The 24,749-nt window shown below is 36.7% G+C and overlaps 3 protein-coding genes across 8 annotated transcripts; 2 read left to right on the top strand and 1 right to left on the bottom strand.

Moving 5' to 3' along the window:
• Positions 1-35: 35 nt before the first annotated feature.
• LOC115241109 (zinc finger protein OZF-like) lies at positions 36-6,124 on the top strand. 3 transcript variants are annotated; one of them, XM_029816668.1, is made up of 5 exons: positions 36-287; positions 633-710; positions 795-813; positions 3,177-3,307; positions 3,449-6,124. In XM_029816668.1, exons 2-5 carry the CDS (start codon positions 648-650, stop codon positions 4,958-4,960), a joined length of 1,725 nt encoding a protein of 574 aa, XP_029672528.1. In that variant the 5' UTR covers positions 36-287; positions 633-647; the 3' UTR covers positions 4,961-6,124. The 3 variants fall into 3 exon arrangements, with proteins under 3 accessions (XP_029672528.1, XP_029672529.1, XP_029672530.1); XM_029816669.1 differs by having other exon boundaries at positions 37-287; positions 633-738; XM_029816670.1 differs by lacking the exon at positions 633-710 and having other exon boundaries at positions 38-287.
• Positions 6,125-7,291: 1,167 nt separating this feature from the next.
• Positions 7,292-17,911, bottom strand: LOC115241107 (collagen alpha-1(III) chain-like). 3 transcript variants are annotated; one of them, XM_029816666.1, is made up of 10 exons: positions 17,553-17,911; positions 15,589-16,142; positions 15,034-15,069; positions 13,230-14,474; positions 12,596-12,781; positions 10,283-12,415; positions 10,055-10,123; positions 9,013-9,819; positions 7,772-7,891; positions 7,292-7,600 (listed from the first exon to the last, which is right to left on the bottom strand). In XM_029816666.1, the coding sequence occupies exons 2-10, from the start codon at positions 15,665-15,667 to the stop codon at positions 7,563-7,565; spliced, it is 4,713 nt and encodes a 1,570-aa protein (XP_029672526.1). In that variant the 5' UTR covers positions 15,668-16,142; positions 17,553-17,911; the 3' UTR covers positions 7,292-7,562. The 3 variants fall into 3 exon arrangements, with proteins under 3 accessions (XP_029672526.1, XP_029672525.1, XP_029672527.1); XM_029816665.1 differs by lacking the exon at positions 17,553-17,911 and having other exon boundaries at positions 15,589-16,543; XM_029816667.1 differs by lacking the exons at positions 10,055-10,123; positions 17,553-17,911 and having other exon boundaries at positions 15,589-16,553.
• A 248-nt stretch (positions 17,912-18,159) lies between these two features.
• On the top strand, positions 18,160-24,679 carry LOC115241163 (serrate RNA effector molecule homolog). Of its 2 annotated transcripts, XR_003884868.1 has the most exons (14): positions 18,160-18,373; positions 19,694-19,760; positions 19,837-20,084; positions 20,182-20,357; positions 20,433-20,558; positions 20,670-20,911; positions 21,057-21,197; positions 21,282-21,527; positions 21,620-21,790; positions 21,889-22,151; positions 22,252-22,527; positions 22,719-22,841; positions 23,090-23,913; positions 24,016-24,679. XR_003884868.1 is itself a non-coding variant. In XM_029816779.1 (13 exons), exons 1-13 carry the CDS (start codon positions 18,231-18,233, stop codon positions 24,092-24,094), a joined length of 2,301 nt encoding a protein of 766 aa, XP_029672639.1. In that variant the 5' UTR covers positions 18,161-18,230; the 3' UTR covers positions 24,095-24,679. The 2 variants fall into 2 exon arrangements, 1 of the variants encoding a protein (XP_029672639.1); XM_029816779.1 differs by lacking the exon at positions 23,090-23,913 and having other exon boundaries at positions 18,161-18,373.
• Positions 24,680-24,749: the final 70 nt, after the last annotated feature.

Below are 24,749 nucleotides of genomic sequence, written 5' to 3'. Positions count from 1 at the left end.
CGCGCGCGAGCGCGCGCGTTTGTGCAACACATTATCCGCCGTATCTATACGCCAACGCGTAGTGCATCTTCGTCGTCGATTTTCGTGGCTTGGCGGGTTCGCGATCCGAGTCGCGATCTCGTATTCCCGATATCCAGGAGGGAACGACTCGCTGGCACGCGGGATCGAGAAATTATATTGTCCACAGTGGGGCGACGCGCGTGAACAGGTTGAAAGGGGAACGTCAGCACGCACAGGCCGCAACCTATATTTTTGTACCTCCATGAAAGGGCCATGTAACCTATGTCGTGAGTATCGACGAACGGATCGGCTTGTCCGATCTCCCGGCGCGGCAACAGGTTCGCGACCGTACGGGATACTTGGCCCCGGACCGGTCCCGGCACATCCCGGACCGTCCGTCGCCGAGAACCCGGTCACGTCGTGTTTCGAACCTGTTACCGCGTTTGAGGTTATGTGAGAGGATACGGATTTTTTTTTTTATGTAAAATTTCTGGCTGCACCCATCGTGTACAACGCTTTTCCCTTGTCTCTTTTTGCCCGGGGATTTGTTTTTTTCTTTTTGAAATAACGTCTTGATCTTTCGCATACATCGTGGTAATGTACGTGAGCGAATAAATTGATTTCACTTTCAGAGTGAAGTGTAACAAATGGAAGGTTTTAAGGTGAAAGATGAACCGATGGATGCATTAGCCATAGACAGTCAGGTTATGGTAAACCATTTGTATGAAACGGCAGCAGGTATATGACATACCGCTGGCGTTGTCCAGAGAGTCTAACGTAATGATTACTTTAAGGATGAGAACATTGTGAGCGTCCACGTACTGTGCTGATGCCAATATAATACTTCTATTTCAGATATGTTAATACATGTAATGTATTCAATATTTTAATAATTTTTCTATTATCATCAATTTTTATTTACGCCAAAAATAAATTTATATCGCATCGGATGCATAATTCGCGTATTTAATTTTTTTTTCTTCATTGTCGAAATTACGAATGTAATCCTGCGTATTACAAATAGGAATTCATCCCATTATGAATCATTACCGTGAGTCTCGCGTGTTTCGGTTTCATTGCAAAGTTGTAATATGCTTACTCATGTCAGCAATCTAATGCATCAAACGGCGGTCTACAATTACATTAATGCGTTTACTTAATGAGTTCGAATAGAAGGAAAATTCATAGAAACACATATCAACTGATTCAAACACATAATAAAATAATTTTAATAAGTGCAAAGAATTCCGGAATCATTAAAAAAATCCACGAAAACTTTATCTTACATATAATGTTATAAATAAACATTTTTCTAAAAATACGATTTAGATTGCAAGCTTATAAGAATTTGTCATCCGAGTTAAAGTTTACTATAAAGATCCGAAGAGGCCCGAAATATTTGCTTATATCCGAAAAAAAGAATATTCTGTCTAAGATTAAATTGTATTACATTTCATTATATTTTTCTGTCGTAATTCGTAGTTGCGTCATATGACGAAATAATGGAAAGAGATTTTATTTTTTATACATATAAGACAAATGTTTATATCTGATATAGAGATGGTAAAGATTCTCTTACATTAAATGATGAATTATAACAAAAAAAGATCAATGAGAATTTAATTATCAGGGTGTAATATTAATTACTACTTTCTAATATTTTGTATTTCTTATAACAAGAATTTCTTATATTCTGCATAAGAGATTAATTGTCTATATCTAATGTATGTATAATCGATTGCAAAAATAAAATGAAAATTTAATGAAATGTGATAGAAGTACCATTTTTCCCATTCATTAAATGCATTCATTCATGGATTCAATATTCAATACAATAGTCAGAATATATATACAGTACATTTATGATTTTAAAGAGAGCAGAGAAAACAAAATTCAAACAAATCTCTGATCTCTTTAACAGTTGACAATGAGATAAATTTCGGGAAACTCTCTTTCGTTCATTCGTTTCTCGACTCGAGAAATCTCTGCATCAAAAGTTTTGATCTATTCACACAGTGACACTTCTCTCACTTTCCAACATTTTTAAAATTACTATCGTAACTTGGTACGTGTTTCTATCACTCTTACCTGAGAGGAATGTCAATTTTCAGCGACGCCTATGCACCTCGTCCAATCCGTCCTCGTTCATGTAAGTCAACACGATGACGAATCGTCAAAGATCCTACTTCGCACTTCGCGCGCGAGAAACATAGAGAGAGAGCATCCGATCGGTGTTTTTGTTACACGCGTATATAAATGTAACGCGTGTTGTGTGTGCGCGTACAGCGCCCTTATCGGCGCTCCTGTATGCGTGCGCGCCGCGCGTGACGTATGTCGTACGTACATACGTCATGTACACGTGCACACACACATGACGCATGACGCCATGATACGTGCGCGCCCGACACGTATACACATACATGCGCACGCACGCACGCGCGCGAGCGCGCGCGTTTGTGCAACACATTATCCGCCGTATCTATACGCCAACGCGTAGTGCATCTTCGTCGTCGATTTTCGTGGCTTGGCGGGTTCGCGATCCGAGTCGCGATCTCGTATTCCCGATATCCAGGAGGGAACGACTCGCTGGCACGCGGGATCGAGAAATTATATTGTCCACAGTGGGGCGACGCGCGTGAACAGGTTGAAAGGGGAACGTCAGCACGCACAGGCCGCAACCTATATTTTTGTACCTCCATGAAAGGGCCATGTAACCTATGTCGTGAGTATCGACGAACGGATCGGCTTGTCCGATCTCCCGGCGCGGCAACAGGTTCGCGACCGTACGGGATACTTGGCCCCGGACCGGTCCCGGCACATCCCGGACCGTCCGTCGCCGAGAACCCGGTCACGTCGTGTTTCGAACCTGTTACCGCGTTTGAGGTTATGTGAGAGGATACGGATTTTTTTTTTTATGTAAAATTTCTGGCTGCACCCATCGTGTACAACGCTTTTCCCTTGTCTCTTTTTGCCCGGGGATTTGTTTTTTTCTTTTTGAAATAACGTCTTGATCTTTCGCATACATCGTGGTAATGTACGTGAGCGAATAAATTCACTTCACTTTCAGAGTGAAGTGTAACAAATGGAAGGTTTTAAGGTGAAAGATGAACCGATGGATGCATTAGCCATAGACAGTCATGGTAAACCAAACCATTTGTATGAAACGGCAGCAGGTATCGTGCTTAAGGAGGAACCAGGTGACAGATTTGATCCCGACTACATGGAGGATATTTGCTCCGGCACTTTCGAGAAGGGCACTTTATTCTTGCCTATCGAAAACAATGAGGTGGATTTCTCCAATGAAATGGTAAATATATAATTGGAACCATTAATCTATTCACGAGTTACATCTGCACATTGTGTATTCTATTTTTGAGAAGATATCTGCTACGCGTATCATGTTATATGTATTGTTATATCCTTTTCTAAATACTCTATTATCTTGCAGGTAAAGTTAGAATTGGAAGGGGAATCTACCAGCCACCAGAACTGGGCAGCACAGATAGCAAGCGCAAATTTATGCGACAAGGAGGATGCTGTGATGCAACGATGTTTGGCTAATACAAATTTTATACAAGCACAGGATCCTGACAAGCATGGATTCTGTCAAAACGGTCAGCAAACGAAATTTTACAAAATACAGTGCTCAATTTGCAAAAAATGGTTTCTGAACAATGATTCCATGGTGACGCATCTGAGAATGCACTGTAGCGGAAATCAATGCGAGGTTTGCCAACAGAGTTTTACTGACAACTCTAGCCTGCACGCCCACATGTTAACTCACGTTGGAATGAGTCCGTTGGAGTGCCACATCTGCCAAAAGATATTCGCTTATAAGTGGAGCTTGAGAAATCACATGCAATTGCATGTATTGGATAAACCGTACGATTGCGACGCGTTGCAGCAGGCTTTTATGAAACGAGCGGGTTTAAACGATCAAATGATGGACGAGAGATTTTTCGAATGCGACGTATGTCATATGACGTTCAAGGAGAAACTTAATTTAAATCGACACATGTCCAGTCACACGGCGGACAGGCCCTACAAATGCTCAGTCTGCTTCGAGGCGTTTAAGGAAAAGACGAAATTGAACATGCATTTGCCGCTCCACGCTGCGAACAAGCATTTCAAATGCACGCTCTGTCACAGATCCTTCGCTCAGAAAACGGCGCTCAGCAATCACATGCTGGCGCACAGTGGCGAGAAACCACACGCGTGTAACATCTGCGAGAAAACGTACAAGAGGAAATCGGAATTAATTAGGCACACCATGGTACATACCGGCGAGAGACCATACGAGTGCAAGGAATGCCTAATGACCTTCCGCGAGAAAGCCAAATTAAATTCGCACATGCTCGTTCATACGGGCGAGAAGCCACACGAGTGTCACATCTGTCATAAGGCGTGCGCGCGGAAATCGGATTTGAACAGTCACATGCTGTTGCACACCGGCGGTCAGTATGACTGCAAAGTTTGCGACAAGATCTTTACGAGGAAGTCGGATCTGAATAGACATACCCTGATACATACCGGCGAGAAGCCGTTTGCGTGCAATATGTGCGACATGGCGTTCCGGGAGAAGACGAGATTGAATTCGCACATGCTTATACACACGGGCGATAAGCGGCACGCGTGCCATATTTGCCAGAAAACGTTTAAGGAGAAGTCATCGTTGAGGAAACACATGTTAAGTCACACCGGCGACAGACCATACGAGTGCTACGTGTGTCACAAGGCCTTCACGCAGAAAACTACGTTGAACAGCCACATTATGGTTCACGCCGGTGAAAGACCCTTCGAATGTAGTACTTGTCAAAAAATATTCAAGGACAAAGCAGCGTTGAAAAAGCACTTGTCGATGCACGTTAACGAGAAAACTCACGAATGTCTTATTTGTATGAAAAAATTCGCTCATAAAGCAGCATTAAATAGTCACCTATCCACGAATCACATATCCTAACTACACGGATCTAGTCTATTACGGCTTTCTGTTTCTTTACATTGAGCACCGTATGTTTGTAGTTGTATAGCATATTTCCATGATTACACCTGTATCTCTGTTTTATATGCCAATAGGTCCGATAAAGTCGTATTTTTTCCTGTGTATGGAGAAATAATAAAAATTAATTTCTAAGTAATATCACCAGTCACATACACGCTCCTACCTGAAAGATGAATGAAGTCTTCTAGAACGTTTATAATTCGTGCATTACATGTATTAAATGTAATCCGAAAACTGATATTATAAAAGCAAATATTTAATTCTTTTTTTTTCCAGAAATAGAAAATTTTAGTTATTTTTCTAGAAAAAGGAAAAAATAAGATACGAACCAAACGCGCAAATAAAAATATGATGCAAAAAATATGTTTATATGAATCCTAAAAAAAGCATGATACATCAAATATAAGAGAAAATTTCGATCTTTTTCAATCTGAAAATATGCAAAAATTGTGATTATTAATATGATATAAAATTATTATCAGTTTGAAAGTTTAAAGTATTATATTTTAAAAACGAATAGATATTCAATGTATTAAATGTTGAATAATAATAACGAACTGAAGTTTTTGTACGATAGACTGTATTATATAATATTGAAGAATAATTATTATTTCATTAAATTGGAAAAGATAAGGACACAAAAAATGTCGGAGATAGATATGAGTAAATCATTGCATATCATTTATTTGATCCATATTTTAAGAGAAAAGATTAATGTACATATTATTTGTTGGGATATAACTGGATTTTCATATTTCTTGGTAGAGTTGAAAGAACTATAAGTTGATACCTGAAATAATATCGTATACACACAATGAAATTATTATATGATTTTATAAATATTTTTCATTTATATATGAAAAATCATTTCTTTTTCTTACAAATAAGATAGATTTTATTAAATTAAAATAGCGAAGGAACAATTAATGTTATTGAGTATGGAATTATCAGATGATTACATCGATAGCAAATTGTAAAACAATTGCAATATTTTTAATATATATTTTTGCGAAAATTTTTTGTTTCATATATCATAAACTATGATTCTTATAAGTGAACGTTGATGAGTAAAACATTTCTTCGTCCAAACATTTCAATAAAAAGTTCAATTATACTCAGAAATTTAAATATTAAGAATTTTTTCTTCTTGAAACATTTTACTTATATCAAGCAAAAAATGCATGAACGAATCGTCTGAATATTTTAATACGTACCTAATAAAGGTCCATATCCTGGTCCCATGTTGTATCTACCATTGTTTTCACCACTGTAGGGATAACCATCATAGTCCTGGTTTCCTCTGCGATTAAATTGGCCTCTATTAGTCATCATGCCCATAGGCCACGTCTGTGAACCTATGAATTGTATAATATTAAAAAGTTATAAATAAATCTAAAATTCGTTATGTTAAAATATCCAACTTATAGGGATTCGTAATATAAACGATATAATACAGACAAATTAAAATTTGATGTAATTCGTCAAAGAGAAAGAAATTGGATCGACAGTCTTAGATGATTGTAATACATGAATCAGGCATCCTGAAATATGGGATAAAATAGAAATACAACATACGATTGTAACTTATACCTATACGAATGATTTCAAACCGATCGAACTGTTTTATTTTGAACAAAGCTACGAAGATTTATCAAAGATACAAGTTTTATTATTTAACAAATCGCATGAAACTGTAAAATGGATAATGTCATAATGGTTGTCAATACAAAAGTAATAACAAATATAATAACAAGACTTACCAAATTGCGCGTTACACAGCTGAAACAGTAATACTAATACAGCTGAAATTAGTATAATCTTCATGATGGTTGTAGCACCGGATTCACAAGTTCACGGTAGGTCTTAACAAAAACGACTAATGCCATGCGCATTTAACATATCTTTTTATATATTTCTTAATGACCTATAATTACTTCTATGTTATAAGAATATTTGCGAATAATAGCTCGGTCTTTTTATATACATACCCAGTGAACGATAAACTGATGATTATCCATACCTTCAGAATTTTAACTTACGAATTATCATTGCCTATGCTATGGAATTAGATTCTTTATCTTATATTGATCGAATAATATAATATATTCAACTGCGATATATTTCGCTTAAAACAAAATTGATATCGTAAAAATAATGCAAATTAATATTTCTTTTTAACGGGCCATCCTATAGAGTTATTATGGAATACTACTAAATCGATGTGTACAGTCAATTATCGTTCACATAACGGGTAATTAGCGTTTGCGACGTAAATAATCATTCGCGTGATTCTGCGAAATCTGTTTATTCTTCGCCGATTAAACAAAATATGTGTGTACAAATAGACGATGTATATATAACGAAAAAATTCTATCCACATCATATATCACGACGAATGGATATAAATATATATGTATATATAAAATCTTTATATACAAAAAAAATCAAGAGTATTTTATATTTATTAAGTAGTAAGACATTAATTAAATATATATTATGCTTTGGAATTATGTCATCAACATATCTGCATATTTATTCCGTTTTGCATCTTCTGACTGAATTAGCCCTTTACGTCGGTAGGATAATTTCCTGACCAGCCTGTAATGACATAATATTTGTTTTGATATTTATATTTAAATCGGGCACGAACTTATGCAATCACCTGATATATATATAACTATTATCTTTCAAGTAAAATATTACATTGCAGTTTATATATATGCTTATAATATATGTTTATACGTTTGGAAGATTAATGCTAAAACTCACTTCCGGAATTACTACTGGCAAAGGCACTGCTGGAAGCCCAGGAATTAGATCCGCCTTGATGTTGTGCTCCGCTGGAAGGCCAGTTTCCGCTACGAGCTTGACCAAAATCATCGCCGGATCCTGAGAACACAAATAAATTGTACAATGAATTTATTTATTCGATTTTCACAGGTAAATCGATTACAGGCTCTACATACGAACAGAATCTTATTTTCAAGACATATGTTGCAGTTTGGCTTAAAACGAACTAATTAAATTCCACGTTTAAGAATATTCTACATATTATAAAATATTATACAAATATCTTTTTAAAATGCGACATGTTAATAGCATTTCGTTGTGTGAAAGTACGTTGTGTGAAAAGCACATCTCATTGCTATAACAGATAAATATTGTATGATAAGTTAATTACTGGTGGAATGGATTGTATAATAGCTTTCGTAGTCGAAGAACGGAAACGGATATCTGGCGCTTACTATTAATTCAAATACTGCCTTCTTATTTGATTTATGCATCATTGTACGATAGATCGCATCAATCACATGTGTATTTCCAATCTCTCATATGCAACCACGATAGACCTTGAGGCATTTCCGACTATGAGAGAGATATACTTTATTATATCTCTTACCTATGCCTCGTTTCAAAAACGTGCACAACAAATGTTTCGCGTTAAGTAGAGAAGTTAAATTAGTCGTGGGAAAATTTAAACATCCATTCATATGATCCACTTGATGAAGATATAAACGCCGAGAAATTATGAACGCATCGTTGATTTGATATATAATTATCATACACTCCCTCAAATCGTACGTTTTGATCTCCACCTAACTCTGCGACTTGTTAACGCAACATTGATTATCTTATTGTCAGTATATTTGATCAATGTCGAGTTATCATTTTCAATAAATTTTACCGCTTGTTCATATCATTACATGCAACTTTGAGAATTAATGCAGTAATGTTTTTATAAGACTAAAAAGATCTTGAAACATTTGTTGTAATTTTCAAGCAATTGTAGGAAAGATTGTACACTAAATTGTTATATTCTCGTAATTTTAAGAATATTATGTCATTATAACCTTTTTCTTAAAATAGTGTAATGTTCTTTTCGTAAACAAATCGCATCTTGAGATTATTCCAAGGATGCAATGTGTACATTAGATATATAATGTTCTATATCAGAAATGATATATATATATAAAATTATTTACGTTTATACGCTTTTGCGAGGAACAAACCTGCTGTATTGGAGAAAGGTAAAGATTTAGCGCTGGGAAAGTTGGAAGCTTGAGCGTTGCTAAAGGATCCAGCATAAGCTCCACTAAGAGATCCTGCCAAGTTACTTCCCGCCGATGTGGGATGACCTGCGCCGAATTGACCGTGAGTTATTCCAGTTCCAGTATTGCTGGACGTACCAGGAACACTGCCGACGTTTCCTGAATTTCCACCACCAGTTCCGACATTTCCACTGATCCCTCCAAACACGCCTCCCGGATGCTTACCGCTGCTAGTCTCGTAGCTTCCGCTACCGGGCGTTCCGCAACCGAAAATACCCAACTTACATCGTAACGGATCAACTCCGCGAGAATTTCCACTTGTAGGATAAACCCCGCCGCTATTTTCCTGCTGCGGCGAAACTCGACCACGAGAACCACCCTTTACACCGCCGCTTTCTGGCGTTCCCAATGCAGGATATCCGTCAGGCTGTCCACCAGTGTATGATGAACCGTCTGAACCGCTGTTTCCACTTCCGAAAAAGGGATTGTATTCTTCGGGTTTCCTTCCTCCGAGCGGAATCACACCTCGGTTAGGATTAACTTCGATATCTCCTCTTCTCTTGTTGTCATCCAGGAAAGGATTCCCTTGACCGATAGGTTTTATATTTCTTTCACCATGAGGGATCACATTTTTATCATTATTTGCATTACTATATGCAGGCTTAGGAGATCTGTTCCAATCGGGATCGAGGAATGGATTTCCCTTCCCGATCGGTTTAACTGTAGTTTCGCTCTTCCAGGGACGTGAAACATCGCTTGGAGTACCGCCTAAATAATGGGGGAAATATATATCCAATGTTTATATATATTATATTTTATACAATATATATTTAATATGTATTTTCATATCACAAAATTACTTAATATTTTGAAAAATTATTTCCATATTTTGAAATATTTTATCTCACACAGTTTCACTTATTTTATTTAAAGATAAATGTAATTTATAAATATTAAAGATAAGATTTTAAAAAATTTTTCCGTGTACACCATCAATATATACCTCCAGTTCCAAACAAGAATGGATTTGCGGAATTCCATTGCACAGGACCTTTAGGTATTACATTTGCGCCTTCAATTAAAATTAAAATCAAAATTTAATTTTATTCAATTATATTTAAACCTATGTATGTATGTATATGAGTGAGAATAACTCGTACTACATATTATTGAAGTGTTTACACAATAGTTTAATAGCCACAAAATACTTTAGTTAAGTATCATTTGTTACCTTGATTACACGAATTGTCTCCACTTCTACATCCTCTATTGGTTCCAGGATAAGCCCCGATGCCGCTATTAAAAGATGGAGCTGATCCATATATATTCCCGATGTCTGGAACATGGCCATCACCGGTTCCAGCAGGATAATATGTTTTATTAACGCCGCTGGGACCGCTTACTGTTTCACCGCATGGTCCATGTGTCATTGGTGCATTATTATCTCTTCCAGTACAACTGCCCTCGCAATTATAATTCCCGCCTCCGCAGTTGCTGCTTTCTCCGTACGGACCGATGCTACCTCCACAGTTTACGCTCGAACATCCAGATATGCCTGGCCACGTCCCACTTCCGTCTTCAGGTTGCTTGCTAGGCCAAGCTCTATTACCGTCTGAAGGTTGCTTGCTAGGCCCAATTCCACTTCCAACTCCAGGATAACTACCGGACGTAGCGCTACTTCCATCTTCAGGTTTTCCACTAGGCCAACTTCCGGTTCCGCTATCTGGATGTCTCGTAGGCCAAGTTGCACTAACGCTTCCAGGTTGTCCTCCAGGCCAGGTACTACTTCCATCTCCAGGTTTAACATTAGGCCAAGGTCGATTATTGCCTCCAGATTGTTTCTCGGGCCAGGTATCACTGGTTTCAGGGTGTCCGCCAGGCGTAACTTCACTTCCGTCTCCAGGTCTTCCACTAGGCCAACTTCCGGTTCCGCTACCTGGTTGCCTGGTAGGCCAAGTTGCACTAACGCTTCCAGGCTGTCCTCCAGGCCAGGTACTACTCCCATCTCCAGGTTTTTTGCTAGGCCAAGGTCCGCTACTGCCTCCAGGCAGTTTCCCGGGCCAGGTATCACTAGTTCCAGGGTGTCCGCCAGGCGTAACTCCACTTCCGTCTCCAGGTCTTCCACTAGGCCAACTTCCGACTCCGCTATCTGGTTGCCTGGTAGGCCAAGTTGCACTAACGCTTCCAGGCTGTCCTCCAGGCCAGGTACTACTCCCATCTCCAGGTTTTTTGCTAGGCCAAGGTCCGCTACTGCTTCCAGGCTGTTTTCCGGGCCAGGTATCACTGGTTCCAGGGTGTCTGCCAGGCGTAACTCCACTTCCGTCTCCAGGTCTTCCACTAGGCCAACTTCCGGTTCCGCTACCTGGTTGCCTGGTAGGCCAAGTTGCACTAACGCTTTCGGGCTGTCCTCCAGGCCAAGTACTACTTCCATCTCCAGGTTTTTTGCTAGGCCAAGGTCCGCTACCTCCTCCAGGCTGTTTTCCGGGCCAGGTATCAGTTACAGTTCCAAGATGCACGCCAGAAGTAGCACCACTTCCAGGTTGTTCACCAGGCCAAGTTTGACTTCCACTTCCAGGTTGCTTGCCAGACCAAGCACCAGTTCCGGCATAAGAATGTGTGCCATGAGGAGCAATTCCATAAGTAGATCCGGTATTTCCAGGGGAGCTCTTGACTCCAGGATAACCCAAAGCTCCTTCATATCTTGGCGTTGTTTCAGTTATATAAGGAGTGCTGGGAAATGTCCCGAATGCGCCTGCGCCAGCGGTCGCACTTGCGCTACTACTTGCTCCATTAAAACCGGGTTGCTTTAGACCTGTTCCGCTGTATGAACTGCCGAGTGATGCGGGACCTGGAATGTTTGTGTGACCAAACGGAGATTTGGTAGTGTCAAATCCAGTAGTAGAGCCAGGAAATCCATGAGAAGCTGTGGTTCCCGGACTATGCCAGGTACTACTTCCGCTTGCAGGCTGACCGGTATTTAACGAGGAGCTAGTGATTCCGCTTCCGTAACTCGGTTTAGTGACACCCGGATAATCATAAACGCCGCTTCCAATCGGAGATCCCGGTAATTTTCTAGAACTGAATGTATTTCCTCCAAACGGTCTTTTTGTAGTTCCGAAAGTATTTGCTACATTCGACGGCCACGTATTTTCGCGTCCAGGTTTGTTATAATCAGAAACACTTCCTGGACTATAAGTGCCACCGCTAGTGTTAGGATGTGCTTGATCTATTCCACTATACGGCGTTTGAGTGCCTGCTGGTTTGTTAAAAAATGGATGATCTTTTTTCCCAAAATTAGGTACTTCTCCGTGAGGAGTGCTCCCAATGCCGGATGTTACGCTTGCTCCAGCATAAGCATTAGTACCTGTGCACACAAAACATTAAGTTTAGATTCTCTAAAAAATTCTAAATTAATGCAAATTTCAATATCTCCAAAATATCATGTAAAAAACAGATTATCTAAAATTGTATTTTTTTTTTATGTGAAACCAATACTATATTATTGTTAATAAAATAACAAATTGTTATTCTCATAAACACGCACTTTGTGCTGTTCCAGGTTGACCATAAGGCCAATTCTGATTTTCCTTTGGGTTTCCATAACTATTTGGAGAAGATATACCACTTCCTGTTTGTGAAACCGCAGAAGAAATACCACTTGGAGATTCACCACTTTTCGTTCTGTCAATATCGATAGGAGTTGCGCCCAATTTGACAGGACCTTGTATTCCTAATGTAACAAATTAATACATATTGTAAAAATATACAAATTTTATTATTTTTTTGTCATATATTTGTTTATATGTATATGTATATATTTGTTTTAATTCTATTTTAATTTGCATAAATTTATACATTAGAATAATATAATGAAAAATATTATGAAAATTAAAATAAAATATTACTATAATGTATAAACTCTATAATATTAGTAGCGCAAAAATAAAAAATGAACGTAACACATTATTATTCTTGTGATTGCAGACGCATTATCGTAAAACAATATGTGTTTCAGATTTATGATATATAAATTTTTTATTTTTGAAACTCCAAGATATGAATAATATATAAAAAATGTATAAACTGATGATACTTTTTATTATGATAACCACTGAAAATAAAGAAAGCGTATTAAAATTTATTATTGCGCTTTTTCATAAAAAGATTATCGTACTAACCTTGAGTGCAACTTGAATCAGGTCGAGGACAACCAGTTGTACCGATGGACTTGGTACCATAATTCAGATTCGAACTCGGTTCAGGTTTACCGCCGGATGGAGCATTCCAGCTTTGTCCAGGTTTCGGCGTTGTGCCAAAGCTTGTGCCGTCGTATCCAGTATTCCAAGGAGTCCCCCCAGGTTTTCGCGAAAACGGAAGCCCTCCGGCTGAACTACTGTCGAATCCAGAATTCCCGTTCGGTTCAGATTTCGGCGTGACGCCGAAGTTTCCGGTAGGTCCACGGCCGGTGCTCCAACCTGGTGCCGGTTTCTGCGAAAAGTCTGTCGTTGGAGTATTATCAAATCCAGTATTCCATCCTTGTCCGGGTCTCGATGTGCTCGCAGTAGGAGCATTATCAAATCCGGTATTCCAAGGTTTTTGTGAAAACGGTTGTCCGCCAGTTGGAGCACCAGATCCGATATCCCAATTTCTAGGTTTCGGCGTTGTTACGAAATTTCCGGCGGGTCCAGAGCTGTCCCAAGTAGGCTTCGACGAGGAAGCAAAACCACCTGGCGTTGTTCCTCTGTTCCAATTTGGCCAAGAACCTGATGTTGTGCCGTAGGCACCTGCGGTTGCGCCAGCATATCCGGGCTTTAATGTCGTATAAGCGAACGGAGTGTTCCAGCCTGATCCAGGTTTCGGCGTATTTCCAGTAGCAAAGCCACCAGTTGGGGCTGCGTATCCGGTAGTCGGCACTGGATAGTTAACACCGCCAATAGAACCAGCGGGTCTACCATCTTTAGGTCCGTCATCAACATACGCATCTATGGGTCCGGTCTTGTGTACACCGGATGGACGCGATCCCGATTTATGTCCTCTATCGGGTCCGCCCGCGCCACGATGACGCGTCCCGTCCGGCCTGTATTGACCATCGTCGCATTCATCCCCGTCATTCTCGTCCCCCTCCTCCTCCGGTTCGTCGTGTTCCCAATAATCGTCATTTTCCCATTTGCATTTAGAACAATCATTCTTATTATAGCCATGATCTGAGCTTTTTATTCCGTCACCGTCGGCGCCATGTCCTGGAACGACGCCGTAGGATTTCGTACCGCGATTGGCGTCATTGTCATGGGAGAAACTGATGCTGTCATAGCTGCGAATCCCTTTATGTCCGTCATAGGCTCCGGGAAAGTCTCCCGCTCCTCCAAATGCACTGGCGCTACTTAATGCGGATGCACCAGCTCCAGCGTAAGCGCTGGCTGATGCTGCACCGCGTGAAAAAAATACCATTTTTAATAATGATATACGCATAAATATGTTTTTTTTTTATTTAAACTCTGTTTTTCTTTATTTTACTTCTAATTTTGAAGCTTATAAATGGGAATCGCGTCGAGATGGACAGCGGCGGTTATAATTTTCATACATGTTTGATACTTTCTTTGCTCTCATCCATTAATACGACCGAAACATAGAACACCTTAGGGTTGTTGCAACGGATAACTTAGTACGCGAAAGAAATTTGTAGGGAAATCGGTAGGGAAATAAATCTGTTTTACATCCACAGAAACACAAGATTGATAGAATATTTCACAATAAATTCAATTTCGGAATTTTCAAAGAATATTTTATGTGAATGAAAAAAATGACTCTTTTCTTCATAGATATAACAATAATATATATATATATATATATATATATATATATATATATATATATATGTGCACAAATTATAATGCGGTCGTATGCGTGACAAGGATCTTTAACGTTATTTATAAAGATGATTTCACTATCATGCACACATATAGAAAGGATTAATATACATACCGAAGGCGCCGCTACTGCCTCCATTTGCGCGTGCACCTGAAATTGAAAACACATAACAACATAAGATTTGTCACAGAGAAAAATTACAATCCGCAAACTACAAATTAAAATCCTTAATTAAATTCAATCAAATACGAAATATGTATTTCTAAATATATATATTTATAAATATATATATATTTTGATTCATTGATTACATCAAGTGTGTTTTTGAAATAATATCGATTTCTTTGAAATAATACATGGACAATCTTGAAAAAAAAAAATAATTAATTAATATACCTAAACTAGATCAAAGACGGGCTACTCATCGTCAGTTCTAAAAAGTTCTATTTTCTAATCTATTTTTAAGATCTATTAGGATCAAAATAAATATTTTTGTATATCCATTTTCTTTAATATTTAACAAAAGAAAAACGAATAAAAAAATTACTTGACGTTTAATAAAAAATGGCAAGAATAAGGATAAAGATCAATTCTTTTCATATGAAATTATACGATTTTTAGAAATATAATTTGAGACGATTAATTACTCGTTTAAGTACGCGAGACTACCTGATCCGACGAAAAACGTGCACACGACAAGGGCTACCGTTAGAGAACACTTTAAACAGCCAGGCCGGATTTCAGTCATCTCGGTGGATGCTGGTTCATAGATGTTGCTTTACCGGTTGCCTCATGTACACTGCAGCACCGGTTGCCAAGAGCATCCTAAAAGATCGAAGGCTCATACATATATATATATAAGGATACCCCCAGCAAAATGTGTGTGCGTGAAAGGGAATCGCCGAGGCGAATCCCGACGCCGCGAGGCAATCCGGCAAAGGCAGCATCCTCGCGCAGCAAACATACATTGTCGAACAATGAGTAATTATATTGTTGCCATCGCCAAAGCGAATGTGCGGCAATATAATAGAAGCGTCGCGACTGGTATGATGAGACGGTCCTGCGCAGAGATGACTGCGTCATCGTTCTTTAAGTTTCCCCGGAGAAGAGACTTCGATGCTCGTCACGTCACGTTTTCACACATCCTGTACAAGGTATGCGGCAAGCGAATGCTGATTCCCATGTTATGAGAAGCTCGTCTCATCGCGTCATTTTTATCCTTACTGCAAAATATAAATAATGATTTTGAGATAATAATTAACTAAATTATCTGTTAGTAATAAAGACAAAAGATTATTAGACTGACGTGTATTTGCTAGCATTCAAAATGATGGAATTTGTTTTTCTTTTTAAAGAGAGAAAGCCATTTGTTTTTATACTTTAACAAATGTGATAAATTTCAGTAAGATCTCTATTATACAAAGTCTTAATATTAACAAAACTGCAGATCTTGCTTAAATTTTGAAAAATATGTATATACCGAAATCTCATAATGCTTCCATTACTGAACGACTTTGTACTATTTAATGAATGCCTCGACAGTAAAAAAAGATGACTATTTGTAATTTAATAATTTAATTAATTTAAGATGATTGTGTGTACAAATAATATCACTGAGAACAATATATTTTCAAATCTCTTCTCCCCAATAAAAAAAAAATCAATTAGACTCTTAAAATATGCTGCGTTAAATTGATTATTCTTTCAAACATAATTAGTTTTATTTAGCTAATATCCGTTTGTTGAATCATTTCTCTTTAAATGATAATCCATATTTAAAAAGATTCGATTGGAGTAAAATTTATACTATATCTCATAAAAGTTTTATGTATCTATCTTTATCGAATACATAAACTCTGGGGTCTCGCGTATTAGAATATCACAACAAAAGAGACTGGTTTCGACAACAGAGAAGACAGGTTTTTTTCGGCGAATCATTTACATCAAAATGTGTATGCCGATGAGATTCTTCTCGCATTATTGTATACATCACCGCGGACTCCTCGCGCAATATAAATGTCGCAGAACTATGCGATCACTACGCATGTATGATACTTGCGTATTATCATTGTACAAGGCAAAACCTCTACGACTCATTGTGTAATAATAATGATACGTCTATGATCGCGCGTATTTTTAGAACGTACACGTATTGTAATACATCGTACATCCTCCTAAATACCGTATCCTGGATGTAAAGTACGACGATCGTCTAATCGGAAAAGCACAAGATATATGAAAAAAAAAAAATGCGCGGCCACAAATCTCTTATCGATGTAGAAGCATGCAGAAGATGTTATCTCGGAACAAAGATTACAATTGGCTCATTATCGCGCGCTGCATCCGCGTTTAAAAAATTAATCATACAATCCGCGAAATTCGCGATACCGGATACAAAAAGAAATATCTTACAGAATATAAATAAATCTTTTACGAGACGTAATAATTTATTTGTTGAATTAAGATAAAAATATGATCGCACGGTACAAAGTATACGTGCTCTCTTTGTCATTCTCGATTCCTTTGTAAAAGTTTTTATTTATATCACGTCCAATAATTGTAATAAGTATATGTTAAGAAATTCTAATATGGACAAAAGTATAATCATTATTTTAAATATATGTAAAACTTACGTGAATAATTTTTCTCTAACAAATCCTATCCCAGTGAGCATTATTGAGAGGATGAGCTCTTTAAGAGGACTTTTTAAAGACTTAATTAAATTTTCTTAGAAATGATATCAGTAAGTTATCTTTTTGTAAGATATCTTTCACAAGAGCTCTTTATGATATCTCTTCATAGATATCTCTAAAATCTCTAGCAAGCGTGCCATTTAAGATATTTTACGAAAGCCGCACACATGCACAAGCAACGTACATGTAAACTAGAGACCCTGTGTCTAGTGTGAACTGCGTGCCACTGCATGCTCTGGATTTCAAAGAGATAGCATTTCTTCAATATTAACGTTTTTAAGATAATCTTTCTTTCTTAAATTTATATATGCAGTTATTATTATTATTATTTTTTTTTTATAAATCTTAATTGTTTCATTTAAATGGAGATAAAATATAAATGCCATTTAATAATAAATATTTTAAATAAACACATACATAATATCACATATCCTGTGCATACGTTAAAACTTACTGATTGTATTATGACAGACTATTATATTATTTATGCTATTTTGTATATATTGTATTAATTAATAATATTTATTGAAATTATTTTAGCATATTGCATGATATTGTTTTTTCAGTCGGGAAGTAGCTGGAAATTTCAGTAATTCAAATGTTGAAACTCAACCACCTATGATGTCATTCAAAGCATTCCTTGGTACTCAAGAAGATACTATTACTGACGAGGAGGCTATTAAACGCTACAACGAGTACAAATTGGAATTCAGGAGACAGCAACTCAATGAATTCTTTGTCGCTCATAAGGACGAAGAATGGTATATTAATTTTTATATTCTTCTTTTTCACACTTGAGGGGGTTGCATTGTTACATATTATAGAGGATTGAACAATTTTATCGCGGCATTGTTTATGTACGATGAAGTGTAATTAATTTCTATAGTGGCTGAAATATTTTTGCTGAATTTATCAAGCTAAATAGTAAATGATATCATTGAAATCATAACTTTACAAAAAAAAATATGAATACATTTAAATAACGCGGCCATTGTAGGAGATCACACAAAACTCTGTCCACGCATGTACATATATCGCAACACATGCCTGGTGGAGGTAGATAATTTATATAATCTTTGATAAATTGCAGACACATGATACTATAGCTCTAATTTCAAACAATATGACCAGCTCTGTCTATCCCTACAGCGTATCGCCGTCATCGCCTTATACCTTGGGTCATCTCGCTCGTTTATTTTCTCGTACGATATTTTATGAATTTCGCGTTTCGCGCATCGCTGAAGACACGAGGTGCCTGTTTAGGTAGCTAAATAAATTGCGAGCTGGGCGCGCAAAGCCCAAAATATGCTCGCGTATAGGCCGCGTTCTAAACCCGCTATTTATTTGTCACGCTCGAGTACTATACTTGTCTATAAGACAAGTACTTGTCTGAATCGACGAGAAAACTGAATGCGAGTAGAAATATGACTGCAGGTGAGGCTTCATTCTGTAACCGACAATGCATGGTATTACCGACCATGCTTCGGGTATATTTAATTACGATATATACGAATTTGGATAAATCAAGGAACAAGGATTCGCGACTAATTAAAACTCATACAATTTTTCGTTTCGTCGATTTTTAATTTATTATAAAGGGCGACATAGCTAACGGGTTTGAATACTTCTTACTAATGTCTCATTTTTTTCTACCTGGCTACTTTCCTCTATACATTCTACTGATTGTGATCATACTTTTAACAAAAGTTGTACCATAGGTACAATTATGTTTATAATTGATACAAGATTCTTGTTCAGAAACTTTTACTTTACAAATATATGCATGCGCATGCAAAATATGAGGAAGCAAGATGCCGACTCTTTTGCTTTTACTTATGTGGAGCATAAAAAAAAAATATTGTGCAACATTTTATATACCTCATATCTGCATACGCAATTAATATACGGAAAAAAGGTGCCGATTTTCATTCGCGTTGCATCTTTTAAATTACAGAACTAGCTGCATCACTGAATTATACGTATGTGTGTTCCTATTCAAGACGTATAAGATTCATATAGTATTATTACATTGAACTGCTTTGTGAGCATTCACTTATTATGCTTTTTCTATTGATCATTAGGTTCAAAATAAAATATCATCCTGAGGAATCAGTGAAAAGAAAGGATGAACAAGTATCAGCGCTTAAGGTAGATGCAATGCTAAAATATATGAAACATCATCTTCTGATTTTAGAATATTTATCTGACTGAAATTATATTGCAGAAACGCGTGGATGTTTTTCTGGAGTTGCTGAACTCGAGAGAGATAGAAAAAGTGTCTGTCGACGCCGATCAAGCAGATGCATTGCTACATCTTTTAGATGCAGTAGTTATTAAACTGGAAGGAGGAACAGAAGAGGATTTACAAGTTTTAAACATCAAGCCACCTAAACCTATAATAGCTAAAGATGTCTTGAAAGAAAAAGAAGATAATAAGAATAAATCTTCTACAGAAAAAAAATCCGAGAATAGGTATTACATGACATTAGATATTAAGATATACATAAGGTATAAAGAAATCAAATTGATAATATATTTTGCAATTATTTCTGTATTTGCTTTATTTCAGCGATGAAAACAAAATGGACGAGTGTAGCGAGAAAAGCTCCAAAAATGATGAGAATGCCATGACAGAAGTCGAAAATTCGGAAAAAGATGAAAATGCGATATCTGAATCTGATAAAATAAAGCAAAATGACGATGAATGCAAAGACGTGGAAGAAACTGCTAATGATGATAAGCCTCGTATGTATATCTCAACATTTGACAACCTTTACACTCTACGCAACATTATACATAATATTATTTCTCTTATTACAGCGGAAAAATCAGAGAAATCAAGGAAACGTAAACGTACCGAGAGCAATAGCAGCAGTAGTAGTAGCAGTAGCAGTAGTTCTTCTGGTAGTGACAGTAATAAACCAGAGACACCGAAAACGGAGACTCGTAAGTACAACTAAATAGATATTTCTTCGCAGAAATTATCATCATATGAGGTATATCTTTATATTATATTTATTTTACTCAAATCACACACATACATTTAATTATCATCAGCTGCCAATGAAAAAATGGAGGCTAATAACGAAGAAACTGACGAAGGAGACGCTAAGAAAGAGAATCAAGAAACTAAAACAAAAGTAGAAATTACGAATAATAAAAAATCTACAATTGAGCCAGAAGCAGTGATTGATTTGGCCAGTGAAGATAAGGATAAGGAACCTAGAGCTCTGCACAAAACGAGCAGCATTTTCCTTCGTAATTTAGCGCCCACGATTACCAAAGCAGAAGTTGAAGCGGTTAGTTGAAACATTATCTATTAAATAATCTTATAAAGGATTTACTTGTTAGTAACTCATATTTTCTTTACTGCAAATTCTGCTCTTTTGTATTAATGATATAATTATTGATATTTGAAATAATATATTTATTATTATTAAACAGATGTGCAAGCGATTCCCTGGATTCTTACGCGTAGCTATAGCGGATCCGCAACCAGAGAGACGATGGTTCCGCCGTGGCTGGGTTTCGTTCGAGAGACAAGTGAATATCAAAGAAATCTGCTGGAGTTTGAATAACATCAGAGTGAGTTTATTCGTTTGCGCTGTTATTAAAAGAAGGGATTAGGAACACTTTTAAACTCTTCGTCTTTTTCTTTTTTTTATACAGCTACGCGATTGTGAGCTTGGTGCTATAGTAAACAGAGATCTGTCGCGACGTATTCGATCAGTGAATGGTTTAACATCTCACAAACAGATAGTCCGACACGACATTAAACTCAGTGCCAAAATTGTTCACAATTTGGATAATAGGGTGGGCTTATGGAAGGAAGATAAAAAGGATGAAAGTGCATTGAAGCAAGAAGAAGAGAAAGAGAATAAGACCGCACCAAGTAGTAGTGAGGTCGAGCAAGCTGTAAGCAAAATTTTTGGATTATATTTCTATGAAAGTGGTTGTGTATCTAGAAACTTAGTTCACGATTGTATCAAATATTTTGCATTGTCTAGGCTTTTGGATTGTCATCTAAAAATCCAATATTGAAAAATATAACGGACTACTTGATAGAGGAAGCTTCGGCCGAAGAGGAAGAATTGCTAGGTATGTCAGGCGAGCAAGAAGAAGGTCAATTAGGTGGTGACGGAGATAGTTCTATTGAAAGAGATCCAGTTTTAATCAAGGTAAATTAAATAAACTCGTACAAAATGGCGATTGATGATGGAAAATAACGTGTTTGAATTATATTTTATACAAACGTCTTGTGTCTTCATTCCTGCAGGTATTAGACAAATTAGTGTTGTACTTACGAATCGTTCATTCTGTTGACTACTACAATCACTGTGAGTATCCAAACGAAGACGAAATGCCAAATAGATGTGGAATAATGCACGTGAGAGGATCACCACCCAACGCCAAAATTTCCAGCTCTGAATTATCGGAGTATTGTCGTAATTTCGAGAGCAAGATGTCTGCTTTCCTGCAACCAGTCGCTACCTTATCCATTGAAGAATTCGACAAGCTAGGCGCGAAGAATGCCGAAGCGTATCCTTTTTTGTTTCAACAAATGTACAAATGCGCGATACGTTAACCTGAAAATGACAATTAATTCATAATATGAAATATTTTCTTAATATATGAACAGTGAAGTCGAAAAATTTGTCCAAGCTAACACCCAGGAATTGTCAAAGGATAAATGGTTGTGTCCTCTTAGCGGAAAGAAATTCAAAGGACCTGATTTTATCCGCAAGCATATCTTCAACAAACATTCCGAGAAGGTCGCTGAAGTGAAAGCGGAAGCTGAATACTTCAACAACTATTTGAAAGATCCAAAGAGGCCTCAGCTTCCCGAACATCCTGGTAACAAGACTCCACTGAGGGATGGACCGCGCGAGAATTTTACACCATATGGTTGCAGCTCGTAAGTGTACAAAAGTCATCTGCAACTAAAAATATTAAAAAGCAGATCATTTGTGTATACAATCATCATTGTAATATGTACATTATAAAGGAGGCATTACTTTATGTAAACGCACGCGTTTCTTAAAATTCTACCAAAAATCTGGAAGTATATATCGTTAAGATATTCAATATGAACATCCGTGTTTCCAGATTCGGAAATTACGGTGGTGGATACGGCGGTAGCAGGGGCAATTACGGTTCTGGCTACGGCGGCGGATTCGGTGGTGGATTCGGCGCACCGCGTTCCAATCGTGGCGGATTCAATCGAGGACGGTAAGCTACTTCTTTTGTTACGTTTCGATGCAAAGCATCAGTAAAATTTGCCCTGAATAAAATATCGTATGGTCTATAAATGAAAATTATAAAAAGAATTTACACGGCGTTGGCATAGGTCAGCTTTTTTGACACATTGTTAAATTCGTACTGAAATTAAAACAAGATTTAAGATACGTTCATAGGACAAGTAAATTCTCGGTCTAATCAGGTTAATAGAGTGAACGTAGTGATGCAATGTTTTACAGGGTCGCTCCGGATTCTGCGTCAAGATCTGTTATTAGTTATAATGACTTGGAACAGTCAGACATGGACATGTTTTAAATTTTGTCGAAACCTACACGAATATAATTTTTCACAGAACAGAACAATCATAAAAGCGCTAACATTTTATGCAAATTGTCTTTCTGCCAACATATGCATATATATGTATGATGTGTAATACATCATTAAGAAAAAGATAAAAACGTCAATTTAATAATCATTGCATTACAAAATCAGCACAATCTTTTACTCAAGTTGTTTACAATACGACCTAAATTTATTTAGACTATGCATTGAGATCCAATATTATATTCATAGAAACATACAACAAGAGAAACAAATAAAATCTGTATCTTTATGTATAATTTTTTTATTTTTTATTTTTTTTAAAGAATTTTAGAGTCGCGAATAGATCTCTTTCAATTTTCATACATAATGCTATCTAGAATGAGTTTGAAGATCCGCTGATGTTGTAAATTTGTGAATAACAAATAAACCTATTTGTATATTATTCTAATATATTTGTTATTTTATTTTATCCCATTTCCACTTGAATCCTATGTCCGGTTGATCGTATGTCATGCAAAATTGATATATGATCTAATCACATATGTGGCACGAAACATAATTATCATTCTTAATAATGCATTATAATAATATTTTTGCAAGCTTTGTTGAGAGTTAACAACTTAAACAATTAATCAAATTGCATATAAATTTGTTTTTTCATTTCAATATAGATGATATGTGGAAGATACATATAAAAGCAAAAATGTTACGTACATGTGCAAACAAAGTAACAAAAAATGTAAATAATATATAATTTAATACTATTATAAATATTAAAAATACTAATATATTGATATATCAATATTCCTTTAATTATTCTAATAATAATTTAATATTGCAGTGGCGGTGGTAGCGACTTTCGACCAGTCATACATTATCGAGACCTCGATGCACCCCGAGAACCAGACGAATTCCTGTAAGATGATCAAATAATCTCTACAAGAAGTACTGATCGAATACAAAGATATATGGGCACCGTTTAAAAGCACTTAGAATTTCAATATTTCTTTTGTAAACAACATTCACACCAGTGTACGTTTCGCGTGTACCTGTGTACATATTTACAATTGCTATAATTAATTCTTCATTCAAGAAAATTAAATGGATCGTTTAATTTTAAAACAGAAAATGTGTATGAATATTGAATGTTTTTAAAAAAAAGAAATATTGAAATATTGTTTCTTCACATAAAAAAAAGCTTTGAATAAAAAGAAAAAATCGAAATCCAATCTACAAGTAACATAATAAGAAACTTATATTATGTATTTTATATATAACTTTAATTTCACAGTGTTTCTGAATTAAAAAGAATATAGATACTCTTATGTAAGCAGTAAAATGTGCACTCTGATGGAACAAATTAACTTATTCCACATAATATGTTTTTTTTGTTTTATGTGAGCAGAAGCATAAAATTGATTTACATAAACTTAATATTTATCATTCATGACACGTATGAACGTGAAATGTAGAATTATATAATAATGACACAATAAAAGGTATCCTGAAAATTGGCCGTACTATTTTTTACGATTGTTAAAGAAATTGTAAAGAGGAAGAAGGATAAAAAGAGAA

This window comes from Formica exsecta, unplaced genomic scaffold, assembly GCF_003651465.1.
Source record: "Formica exsecta isolate Colony F162 unplaced genomic scaffold, ASM365146v1 scaffold47, whole genome shotgun sequence".
NCBI classification, from domain to species: Eukaryota; Metazoa; Arthropoda; class Insecta; order Hymenoptera; family Formicidae; genus Formica; species Formica exsecta.
This window is presented reverse-complemented; position numbering and strand designations above follow the sequence as displayed.

Excerpts from the sequence above, each read along its gene's own strand:
- LOC115241109 (XM_029816668.1), top strand. The coding sequence starts at position 648 with ATGGAAGGTTTTAAGGTGAAAGATGAACCGATGGATGCATTAGCCATA. Across the intron at positions 3,308-3,448 it reads TGGATTTCTCCAATGAAATG|GTAAAGTTAGAATTGGAAGG; the intron begins GTAAATATATAA and ends ATTATCTTGCAG.
- LOC115241107 (XM_029816666.1), bottom strand. The coding sequence starts at position 15,667 with ATGACTGAAATCCGGCCTGGCTGTTTAAAGTGTTCTCTAACGGTAGCC. Across the intron at positions 15,070-15,588 it reads CACGTTTTTCGTCGGATCAG|GTGCACGCGCAAATGGAGGC; the intron begins GTAGTCTCGCGT and ends TTTCAATTTCAG. Across the intron at positions 14,475-15,033 it reads AGGCAGTAGCGGCGCCTTCG|CATCAGCCAGCGCTTACGCT; the intron begins GTATGTATATTA and ends CACGCGGTGCAG.
- LOC115241163 (XM_029816779.1), top strand. The coding sequence starts at position 18,231 with ATGATGTCATTCAAAGCATTCCTTGGTACTCAAGAAGATACTATTACT. Across the intron at positions 21,528-21,619 it reads GTAGTGAGGTCGAGCAAGCT|GCTTTTGGATTGTCATCTAA; the intron begins GTAAGCAAAATT and ends TGCATTGTCTAG. Across the intron at positions 22,842-24,015 it reads GGCGGATTCAATCGAGGACG|TGGCGGTGGTAGCGACTTTC; the intron begins GTAAGCTACTTC and ends TTAATATTGCAG.